The sequence below is a fragment of the Vulpes lagopus genome, chromosome 1 (assembly GCF_018345385.1).
Source record: "Vulpes lagopus strain Blue_001 chromosome 1, ASM1834538v1, whole genome shotgun sequence".
NCBI classification, from domain to species: domain Eukaryota; kingdom Metazoa; phylum Chordata; class Mammalia; order Carnivora; family Canidae; genus Vulpes; species Vulpes lagopus.
Window position 1 is genome coordinate 132,613,014 of NC_054824.1, and position 12,170 is coordinate 132,625,183.

The window sequence follows — 12,170 nt, forward strand, 5'->3', positions numbered from 1 at the left end:
CTATTTCCTGTCCTTCAGTCCTTCAGTGACATTGTTTTGGAAAACATGGACTTCATTCAGCAAAAATGGAATCTTCCTTCTTGCCTGGTGTTTTCCATTGTAACGCTACCCATCCTATTGGCAGGGGCCGTGCTGGGCGGTTCTGCTGGTCCCAGCAGCATCTGCGGGCGTGGGCATCCTGCTGCTAGTCACTGGCAAGGACCCAGCATGTGCCACATTCTCCTTGGCATCAGATGGCACTTAATGTCCAGGAATTCCTCGCTTACTCTTTCTCTTCTGGCAGTTCTATCTCCTCTTTTGCTAGTTCTGGCTCAGGGGAAGTCGAGGAAGATCCTATGGACATTATTCCAGATGTCATGCTTTCCTCAAAAAAGGTCGAATAAACCGTTGGCACCCACACTGGGTTTGTTTTCCTTTGTTGAATTTTAGTCCTATTGCCCCCGTGAGTAAAATCTTCTGAGATCCCAACCAACAACAACAACAAAAATAATAAATTGAAATGTTAATATGGTCTGGAAAAAAATTCTGACTCTGAAATCTGGGAAATTATTATATTGCTTTTCTAAGTTTTGTTTCAACAAATAAGAGGTGCACTAATAACATGGAATTCAAAACATACGAACATTTTTATGACAAAACAAGGGTGCTACATTTTAGCCTGCTTAGGGTTCTGAGACTGGCATCTGCTCTCTTTTTTAAACAGGGACATTGATGGGGGGTTGCCAAGATCTAGACTAATCCCCCCCCTCATTCCTGCTCATACCCCCTGGCACCATGTTGTCAGATCTGAAGGAGCATCAGAAATTAACCCATTTCTCATTCTGCAAGCTGAAGTTCTATAATGACCTGTTGTGATCCCGCTGAAATCCCCTCGGTGGGAGCCCCCCACTTTGATATTGATATTGACCACCTTGTGGAATAGGAAGAGGCAGATGCGGCGGGGGGTGGGGGGGGGGTGGGGGGGTGGGGCGGGATGAATATCAAGGTATTACTGTGACTGTGAGGCTGGCTTGGAGCTTTTAGGGAAGGGCTAAGTAACCTGGATGGGATTCATGCTGAGTCTTCGCCTTTGTTTTCACATTTCATTTATTGTTAGTTCTCATACCAGAAACTCGTAAAAAAGCTCAGCTATGTCAATTGTAACATTTGTATAGTTGTAGAGCCTTCACAGTTAGAATCTAGAACATTCCCATCTCCCCCCAAATCTCCCTCATGTTAGCCTTTTACAGTCATCTCCTGATTCCCTCTTCCTACCCCTGACAACCGTTCTCTAGCACTATAGTTTTGTCATTTCAAAAATATCAAATAGAATCATACAGGATAGATCTAACCCTTTGAGGCTGGCTTCTCTCAGCATAATGCCTTTGAGGTTGATCCATTACTGGGGGTATAAATGGTTGCTCCTTTCTACTGCTGCGTAGTATTCTATGATATAGAAAATTTGTGTGTAGGCATTTGCCACACTGTTTTTTTTCTATCAGGAAGATTTGATGCAATCAGTGAGAACCCAGGAGAGGAAAAGAAAATGTCCTTTAGGACAGAAATTTCTCCCTCTGAGAGATGCCTGTGGAGATTTACAGGTCACCAGCCCTGGTAAGACAAGTCTGAGATAAGGCAGGATAGGGAGTCATGAGCGTCATCTGAAAGTGAAAGCACCAACAGACGTTTCCCTCACAAACATCTCGGGAGCAGCTGCTACCTTTGCCAGAAGGAGGCAATTGAGCAGAGTAGGAATGCAAGGACAGGACCCAGGGAGGGATGGGGGCATGGCACAGTTTGCTGAGCATGTTAGAGAATTAGCTGGAAATAGGTGAATGTGTTTCTAGGATAGATGGTCTTCCTCAACAACTGGAGAAAAGTTGTATTTGTGTGGGGCAGAAGGCCACCTTCCCTGTAGCCATACATGGAAGGGGCTGGTACATCTTGGCTCCCACCCAAATTTTCATGGTGGAAATGACAAATGACCTCCTAATACCTTTGCTTCTGGACTTATTATTGAGCAAGGCTCCCTGAGTCTGTTCAGTTCTATGGACCTAATTGTTTAATAGTAATATGCCCTCGCCCCTGCTGCCATCGTGGTGGGGCTTGCTAAGGCAGTGGGAATTAGGTCTAGGAATTTAACCCCCTGGAAACTTTTGTGAGAACTGCAGTTGGTTCTCAGCAGGGAGAAAAAGGGAGGATGGGAAGGGAACTGAGAGGTAAGAAGGCTTCTCTCTGCCTCATCGCGGCCCCCACGCTGTTGAGTAGGAAGTTTTGAATCCAACACTAAATGTCAACTCACTGGGTTCTTAAAATTGAGAATTTGGCAGAGTCAGCGATCAGGGCACTTCCATTAACCTGCCCTGGCCTTGGGGTCCCATTCTCTTAACAAGTTCAAGGGTTTCACTAAAACCAGAAGATGGATTGTTCTGAGGATAGGATTCTTTGAAAGGCCGCAAACTTTTTTAACATTGTTAGGAGCCGGTGACCACTCAGGGGACTGCTCTTGCCCACTACCACAGAGATGCCGCCTCCCTGGCACCTGCAGGCGCTGGCATGCGCTTTCCCACGTGGCCGCTTTGGTGTGAGCACCTGTTTATGATGGAGTCAGACTGGTTCACAGCCTCCCGTTCTGGGTCTTGCTGGGGTACCTGCTTAATTAAGCTATCCCATCCCGGTTACTTTTCCTTTGTTTCTGATCTCAACAGCAGTGAGTTGTGTACTCTTTGCTCAGCATTGAAAGGAAAAAGCAATCATTTGGGTCATGAATAAAGACATTATTTCCAATAATTAATAGCCCCCAAATAGGGATGTTGGAGAAGTTGGTGCTGTGAACTGTTTTTAAAGGTTGGTCTTTTCCCCAATGAGTTCCAAATAATTTTGAAATATACACATGGGGCTCTTGAAAATGCAAAGGCAATGAAATAGAGAGTAAAGACCTGTGTTTGGAATTTCAAGCCACCATAATTTGTGTAGAAAACGAGTGTGTGAAGAGAGACGAGGCTTTTATCCCAGATCTGCAGGAGCAAATCCCTTCCCTCCCAAGCCCTCATCTCCCCTGTTCATAAGATAAGGGCTTGCAGTGAATCACCTCAGGCCCCTCCAGTTCTGAGCAGAAGCCCTTTCTTTTAAGAGACACGGAATTCAAAGAGAAGTTAGCTTTTCCCCCTTGGGTTATCTTTTTTCCTTTTTTCCTTGCTTTGAAATTTTTCATGTTTTCCTAAATTTCCGAGACCAAGGGGGAAGGCCTACCAAATTGAAAGAAAAAGGAGTCATTATTCTGTTCTAAACCCAGCTGTTGGTAGATTGATCCTAACAGGAGTTTCTAATCACTGAGCATGTTAGTTTTCTATTGCCATGTAACAAATTACCACAGATTTAGCAGCTTAAAACAACACAGACTTATCATCTCACAGTTTCCATGGGACAGGCTCCAGGCACCGCCTAGCTGGGTCCTCTGCTCAGTCTCACAAAGCTGTAGTCAAGGTGTCGACCCTGGAGTCTGGTCTGAGACTTAGGATCCTCTTCCAAGCTTTTGTGGTTGTTGGCAGAGTTCATTTCCTTGCAGCTGGAGAACTCATGGTGGCTTGCTGCTTCTTTGGGGCCAGCAGGGTAATCTCTCTCCTAGTCTCTGAGCTCCGGAAATGCCTAAACCTGCTTTTAAATGGCCCACCTGATTAGGTCAGGCCCACCCAGGATAATCTTACCTTTAATTAGACAAAATCAGCTGATTTGGGACTTGAATATCTGTAAAATCCCTTCACCTTTGCCATATAATGTAATTTAATTATGGAAATGTCCTTCTTAGACTTAAGGGGATTATACAGTACCTATATACCAGAAATGGACCCTTAGGGTCCATTCTGTTTACCACACTAAAGGAGTTTTTTCTCAAATGATCTGGTGATCTATCTTGGTTTGTCCCTATAGTTATAATCCTGGCCAATGGCTATGCTGCAAAAAATGCTTTGAGAGTCTTGAGACAGTCCCCTAAAACATGTTTGTGTCCTGTTCTTTCTTTAGACATTGTCAGGATTGCCAGACCAAGACAGCTTCTACGATGTGGTGGACTGCCTGGAGGAGCTGGGCATTGCGGCCGTGTCCCAGCGACACTTGAACAAGAAAGGGACCGACCTGGACTTGGTAGAGCAGTTGAACATTTATGAGGTAACAGTATATACCTTTTGTTTGGCATCATACAGCTTGTCAGAGGCTGGGTAAACACATTCTAAGGCCAGTGGTTCTGAGTGTGGGGTAGTAGACACCACCTGAGAGCTTTACAAAATGTAGGTTCTGAGGCCCCCATCCAGATCTCCTGATTCAGAAACTCAGAGTGGGTGCAGCAATCGGCATAGTGCAAGCATCCAGGTCCTGGTGGTGTTTACTCAAATGCGAGAACCCCTGATGTAGGAGGACCTTGGTCCCTTGCTTCCTATTCAAGATACTACCCAGCTAGCTTTTTCCTTTCCTCTGCGGTCTCTCTTGCCTCATTATAGTGTTTTATTTGCTATTTATTGCCATTGCAAGGAAGTAAAAATAAAAGTTTTAAAATACTAGTGTAGATTTTACTGTTCAGCTTTATATTGTGTAATGCCAGTTTAAAATGCAAATATAAGAGCATTTAGCCTCTATGCAGAACCATATGCAATTTCCAGTTCATAGCTCCTATAGGCCTGTGTATTTTGTTCCTAGTGGACCAATGGAAACACCATATAAGATGAACTCTGTTTTTACTTCACTTCTTGATATGTGTTCAGTCTATTAACACTCTACCTTCTATTTACCTATGTGTAAGGAAAAGCTGAAAGGAAAAGGAACTGTGGGATTCCATATTTCTCTAGTTTTTCCTCTCATTTCAGCATAAGTGGTTGGCTAGTATAGCAGAGTAACCCAGGTAAGAAAGCATAGGGTAGGACCCTTGGGTTGCCATCTCTTCATTCAAAGCCAGTTCTGGTTTACATGGAAGGGCTCTAGGGCTCCAGGGCTTTCCATGCCTGTACTTAGTTATAAAGGAACATACTTACCTTGTATTCATTTCGATTCTCACTGAACTCCTACATACCATGCATCTATCAGCACTCAATGTGCATGGGTGCAAGAAATGGCACACATGCATATTGCATCTACTTCCCCTACTCATGCCCATGCTCCGCTGTTTCATTGGACTTCAATTATAAAACACAAGTTTAGGGGCACCTGGGTGGCTCAGTCAGTTAGGCATCCAGTTCTTGATTTTGGCTTAGGTAGTGATCTCAGGGTTGTGGGACCAGTCCCGCATTGGGTTCTGCACTCAGGGCAGAGTCTACTTGTCCCTCTCCCTCTGTTCCTCCCTGCCCCACTTGATCTCACCTTCTCTCTCTAAAAAGTAAATTAAAAAAAAAACCCCACAAATTTAAAGATAAAATTTCAAGCTGGCCAAAGAGTATTAAACCGAGCATGGAGCCCTGTATAGTTGTACCCATGACACATCCATGAAGATAGGTTACACATCATGGCTTGTTTTTATTTTTATTTTTATTTTATTTTATTTTATTTTATTTTATTTATTTTTATTTTTTATTTATTTATTTATTTATTTTTACACATCATGGCTTGTTGACTTGAGTTCAAATTGTTCGCTGTCGGTTAGTTTTAGGTCAAATGCCCCCTTATTAAAGTTGTTTATCTGATGTGATGATTGTCTGGGCTCTAAATGAAGGTTAGAGCACATTTTAGGAGTAGCAAATCACATTCCTTGTTGCTGATTCTCACTGTCCCAGTTTCCTTCCATGGCCAGCGGGGGCCAGAATCTGGAGATCTGATTCCACTAGGTTGTGTCACTAAATAGGAAAGCTTATGACTTTAGACATGCTTACCCATAATAATGGTGTGAACTAGGCTATCCTTGAGGATGTTATCCAGAATATACTCATCATCCCAAAAAGAAACCTCATACCTATTAGCAGACACTTCTGTTTCTCCCTGCCTCACATACTGCATACCCCCAAACCACTAATCCACTCTTATGGATTTACCTCTTCTGGACATTTCCTATAAATGGGACCATACAACATGTGACTTTTGTGACTAGCTTTCACTTGTTTTCAGGGTTCATCTCTGTTTTAAGCATGTATCTGTACTTTGTTCTTTTTTGTGCTAATGTTCTTTTGATGGGTAACACCACATTTTGTTTACCTCTTTGTCACTTGATGGCAGTTGGGTTATTTCCATATTTTGGCTAATATGAATAATGGTGCCATTAACATTTGTGTACAAGTTTCTGTGTGAACATATACTTTCTTTTTTTATTTTTTTTAAATTATTTTTTTATTGGAGTTCAATTGAATATATACTTTCAATTCTCTTGGCTATATATCTAAGAGTAAAATTGCTGGTCATAATGGTAACTTGATGGGTAACTGTTTGAGGGACTGCCAGACTATTTTCCATTGAGCCTGCACCATTTTAATGAGTGTAATGAGGGTTCCAATTTCTCCTCATCTTCCTCAATGTTTATTATTGTCCTTTATTTTAAAAAATTATAGCCTTCCTAGTGGGTGTGAAGTGGTACACATTTTGGTCATGATTTGCATTTCCCCAGTGACTAATGATGTTGAACATATTTCCAAGTGCCTACTGGCCATTTTTCTATGTTTTTTGAAGAAATGTCTACTAAGATCCTTTGCCTATTTTTAAATTGGGTTGTTTTGTTACTCTTGAGTTGTAAGTATTCTTTACATATGCTGGATACCTGACCCTTATCAAATATAAATTTTAATATATTTTCCCCAGTATATAGGTTGTATTCCACTTCTGACCTAACTTATCAGTCTTATTCATAGTGATATATGTTTTTAATCTTTCTTTTTCCACTTATAAAAATGATGTACTCATTGAGGAATATATAAATGTAAAAGGAAAAAGTCATCCATGGCTCTGTTACTAACCATGATTAACATTTTAGTCCATTTTTTCTAGCCTTTTTTTGTATATGTAGGTGTATGTAACCAGGGGCTTAATCATCTATATACAGTGTTGTGTATTGAATCTTTATTGCTAAATATGTTGGAGCCATTTTTTTGTCATTAAATCTTCAAGAACTTAATTTTATTAGGAACATAATATTCTGTCTGCATGCATGTACCATAATGCATATAGCCAATCTCCTTTTTATTTCAGATCTGGATTATTTCTAAACTTTGTGCAATTAGACATGCTGTTATAATGGACAGCTTTATTCATAAATTTTTTTGTGCATGGCTAGAGTACTTGGAGGGATATTTCCCAGTTAAGAGGCTCCATTGTGATTTTACCAGGTAGAATTGAAGAGGCTGACATGTAATTTCACTATTTGCTACAAATCATTGTCATAAAAAGTAACAAGGGTCAGAACAGAATTATCTTTATATGATCTTAGTAGAAGAAACTGAACTAGAGATACTTGTTATCAGAGCTTTAAAGCTTCCCATAGCCACCTAGCAGGCTCTGGGCATCTTCTCCAGCTGAGCCTCATTTCCCTGGTTATCTGTTCAAACTTTTGTGTTTCCTTATTCTTATGGCTCCTAAATGAGAGGTTAAGGTAAGAATAGTAGAGGTGGAGGTGGAGAAGGAAGAAACTAAAGACAGTTGGCTTACATGAAGGTGGAAGGTAGACTTTTCCCAGTACGGATATCTCTTTTTACCTTAACTCCCCACCGCCTCCCATTCAGAACTCCCATCTCTGAGACTGTGCTCAACCAGAGGCTTCCATTCTATGTAGTTGATGTATATTGGGAAGACTGCATAATGCAGGTGAATTTCCCATCAGTGAGCTATCTGGGAGTGAATTTTGAAAAGTGGCCTTGATACCAACCCTAGGAAACTTCCTGTTTGAGGCTATACCTTCTCTTCAGCCCACCTGACTCTCAAGCTACCTCCCATCTTTCTCTTCCCCCTCATATAAGCCTTTTCAAAAGTGTTCTGTATTCACCATCTTCCTTTTATTAGATTGCTTTTTCTTAATACTTTCAGCATCAAGGTCATATTATTCACAAATACAATGTATGTATGTTATTTAAAGAACAGTAAAACAAATAAATACCCATTGTGATGGTTATGTGTCAACCTGACTGGGCCACAAGATGCTCAGATAATTGGTCAAAAATTATTCGAGGTGTGTCTATGAGGGGGTTTCTGGATGAGATTATGATCTGAGTTGGGAGACTGAGGAAAAGAAGATTGCCCTTGCCAGTGTGGGCAGGCCTTATCCAATCTGTTGAAGGCCTGAATAGAACAAATCCTCTCTACCTGATGGTAATGAGCTGAGACATAGGTTGCCTACTACTTTTGAACTCCATCTGACACTAACACCATTGGTTCTCAGGCTTTTGGACCGCAGATCTTGGGTCTTGTGAGCCTCCACAATCATGAGAGCCAGTTCTTTTATTATAGATATCCATACATATCCTATTTATTCTGTTTCTCTGGAGAATCCTGACTGATACCCTCATATATTTAAGAATTAGAATATTACCAGTAACTCTGAAGTGTCCTTTGTAGCCCTCCCTGGTGTCATCCCACTAATCCCCAGCACTATTCTTTTGTTTTCTTTATACTTTTACCTGAAAATCACTTATTCTGTGAGTGAACACAGAGGATCAGATTATCAAATCAGAGTCAACAGATCAGAGATCTTGTTATCTAGCTGTACTAATCTAGTTATGCTAATAATTTCAAGAATACAGATGCTATAGAGGTGCAGAGGAAGCAGGGAGGGGTCTGTCCCAGGTCTTTTCTTCATGCATCAGATGTGCTCCCTGACCCGGAAAATTGGTTAGGTCTCCAAGTGAGGATCATAGGTCTCCTCCCCCAGCAAGAAGGATTCCATTATGAGACATCTCAGCTACATAGCTCAGAGTCATGTTTATAAGCCCATACATTCCAGGTTTATTTACTATAGGTAATCCTTAACCAGTCCTGTCCTGGTAAGGACATTCCAGAAACAAGAGCTCTCATTTTAGCAAATATTGTTAGGCTATTTATTCGGTAGTCTGGTTATAAGCATACTTAACTAAAGATTAGAAGGAGTCACTTGCCTTTTCTTTCCCCAGAGGCATTGCCCTATAAAAGAAGCAAAGAGGTCACAGGCCAGCTTTTAACTCTTTCCTCCCAGTCTGTATCCCTAAACAACATACTGTTTAATTATATCTGTTCTCAAACTTTTAATAAAAGGAAATATATCATTTGTAGCCTTTTACAGTTTTCTCATTTGCTTATTGTTTTTTAAACTTATTCATGTGGGGGCACCTGGGTGGCTTAGTCTGTTAAGTATCTGATTCTTGATCTCAGCTCAGGTCTTGATCTCAGGATTGTGAGCTCAAGCCCTGTGTTGGGTTCCATGCTGGGTGTGGAGCCTACTTAAAAAACAAACAAAAAACCTACCCCTGTTGTTGTGTGGAGCTCTTGTGTATTCATTTTCACTGCTGGTGAATGTATGACAATTTATTCACCTGCTGTTCTCTTGATGAATGTTGGTTGGTTTAGTTTCGTTGCTATGACAAACAGTGCTGCTGTGAGTGTTTTTGTACTTTTCTTTTGGTGTGTGTGTGCAATACTTCTTATGTTTAAGTATCAGTTTTGTTCTTGCTTTATAAAAATATTTAGAAATTTGTCTTCCTTCTCTTTGCCCTTGTTTCTGGTCCTTGATGATTTGATAGAATTCCCTTAGGGGGAATTAACAAATTAGGGGGAATTATTCACAAATACAATGTATGTATGTTATTTAAAGAACAGTAAAACAAATAAATACCCATTGTGATGGTTATGTGTCAACCTGACTGGGCCACAAGATGCTCAGATAATTGGTCAAAAATTATTCGAGGTGTGTCTATGAGGGGGTTTCTGGATGAGATTATGATCTGAGTTGGGAGACTGAGGAAAAGAAGATTGCCCTTGCCAGTGTGGGCAGGCCTTATCCAATCTGTTGAAGGCCTGAATAGAACAAATCCTCTCTACCTGATGGTAATGAGCTGAGACATAGGTTGCCTACTACTTTTGTGACCTCTTTGCTTCTTTTTAGGGAGTTGTGTGGCCTTCTGTGAGGAGGAGTGTGTGTGCGCGCACTGGGTAACTTGTTTTTTCTATGGTGTTTAGTAACTATTTTTTTCTATGGTGTTTAGTCTATTTAAATTCCCTATCTTTACTGTGATCAACCTTGCTAAATTATATTTTATTAGGAACTTATTCATTTCATTTAGATTTTTCTAAATTTTTAAAAAATTTTATCTATTTACTCATGACAGACACAGAGAGAGAGGCAGAGACACAGGCAGAGAGAGAAGCAGGCTCCCTGCAGGCAACCCGATGTGGGACTCAATCCCAGGACTCCAGAATCACACCCTGAGTCAAAGGCAGATGCTTAACTGCTGAGCCACCCAGGCATCCCGTGTTTTGATTTTAAATGGATTAGCAAAGAGGCGTATAGTTATCTCTTATGAATGTTTTTAATTTCATCTGTTCCAGTTAGATATTTTTCTTTGGTTATTTCATAATATTTGTTTGTAATTTTAGGTAAACTAATAGTTTGACTATTTTGTTGGAGTTTTTTTCCAGATAATAATTTTGGCTTATGTATGATTTGCACTGCTTTTCTGTTTGTAACTCAATACTTCTTTTTATTTATTTATTTTTAACTATCTATTTATTTATTGATTGATTGATTGATTGATAGATAGATAGAGAATGAGGGGAGGAGGGGCCAAGGGAGAGAAAGAATCTCAAGCAGACTCCCCACTGAATGTGGTCCAGAGTCCAATGCAGGGCTTGATCTCACAACTTGAGATCATGACCTGAGCCAAAATCGAGAATCAGGCGCTCAACCTCCTAAGCTACCCAGATGCCCCTCAGTAATTGTTTTCTTTAAAGTTATTTATTTATTGAAGAGATAGTGACAGAGATAGAGCACCAGTGGAGAGGAGAGGGAGAAGCAGTTTCCCTGCTGAGCAGGAAGCCTGAGGTAGGGCTCCATCACAGAACCCCGGGATCATGACCCACACCAAAAACAGACACTTAACTGACTGAGCTACCCAGGTGCCCCTCAATGCTTGTTTTTAAAATTGAGGTATGGTTGACATACAATATCCTATTAGGTATACATCATAATGATTTCAATGGTTTTATACATTATGAAATGATCCTCGTAAGTTTAGTTATCTGTCACTCTACAAAGTTATTGACCATATTCCCTGTGCTGTACATTACATCCCATGACTTACTTATTTTATAACTGAAAGTTTGTACCTCTTAATCCCCTTCATTTATTTCCCTTGTCTGAACCCATCTCTCCTCTATAACTAGAGTTCAACAGATCAGATGGGGCCTGCTCACACTGGCAAGGGCAATCTCCTTTGCTCTTATGAGTCTGTTTTGTTCGTTTGTTTAGTTTTTTCATGTTCCATGTATAAGTAAAATAATGTATTTATCTTTCTCTGTTGGACTTATTTCACTTAGCACTCTACCCTCTCAGTCCATCCGTGTTGTTGCAAATAACAAGATTTTGTTCTGTTTTATGGCTGAGTAATATTCCTTGGTGTATATATGCCACATCTTCTTTATCCATTCATCTGTCAGTAGACACTCAGGCTGCTTCCATAGCTTGGCTATTATAAATAAAACTGCAATAAACATAAGAGTACATATATCTCTTTTGAATTGCTGTTTTCATTTTCTTTGGAGAAATACCCAGAAGTGGGATTGCTGGATCATAGAGTAGTTCTATTTTTAACTTTTTGAGGAATCTCTGTGCTGTTTTCCAGAGTGACTGCACCAATTTATGTTCCCACCAACGGTGCACGAAGGTTCCCATTTTCCCACATCCTCACCAACACATGTTATTTCTTGCCTTTTTGATAACAGCTGATCTTGACTAGTGTAAGGTGATATCTCACTATGATTTTGATATGTGTATCCCTGATGATTTGTGATGTTGAGCATTTTTCCTGTATCTGTTGGCCATCTGGATGTTTTCTTTGGAAAAATATCTAAGTTCTCTGCTCATTTTTTAATTGGGCTGTTTGGGTAGTTTTGGAGGTTCTTGATATATTTTGGATATAACTCCTTATTGGATGTGTGATTACCTTCTCCCATTTAGTAGGTTGCCTTTTTTTTTTTTTTTTTTTTGCTTTGTTGATGGCTTCCTTCACTATACAAAAAGTTTTTTAGTTTGATATAATCCC

At 40.4% G+C, this 12,170-nt stretch overlaps 1 protein-coding gene across 12 annotated transcripts in view; it reads left to right on the plus strand.

The window, feature by feature from the left end:
• The window catches only part of FHOD3 (formin homology 2 domain containing 3), a 462,694-nt gene that overhangs the window by 297,950 nt on the left and 152,574 nt on the right, over positions 1 to 12,170 (plus strand). For all 12 annotated transcript variants that reach the window (XM_041743118.1, XM_041743137.1, XM_041743156.1 and 9 more), the window contains one exon: positions 4,003 to 4,146. In XM_041743118.1, coding sequence (XP_041599052.1) covers positions 4,003 to 4,146 — 144 coding nt within the window. The remainder of the gene's footprint in view (positions 1 to 4,002; positions 4,147 to 12,170) is intronic.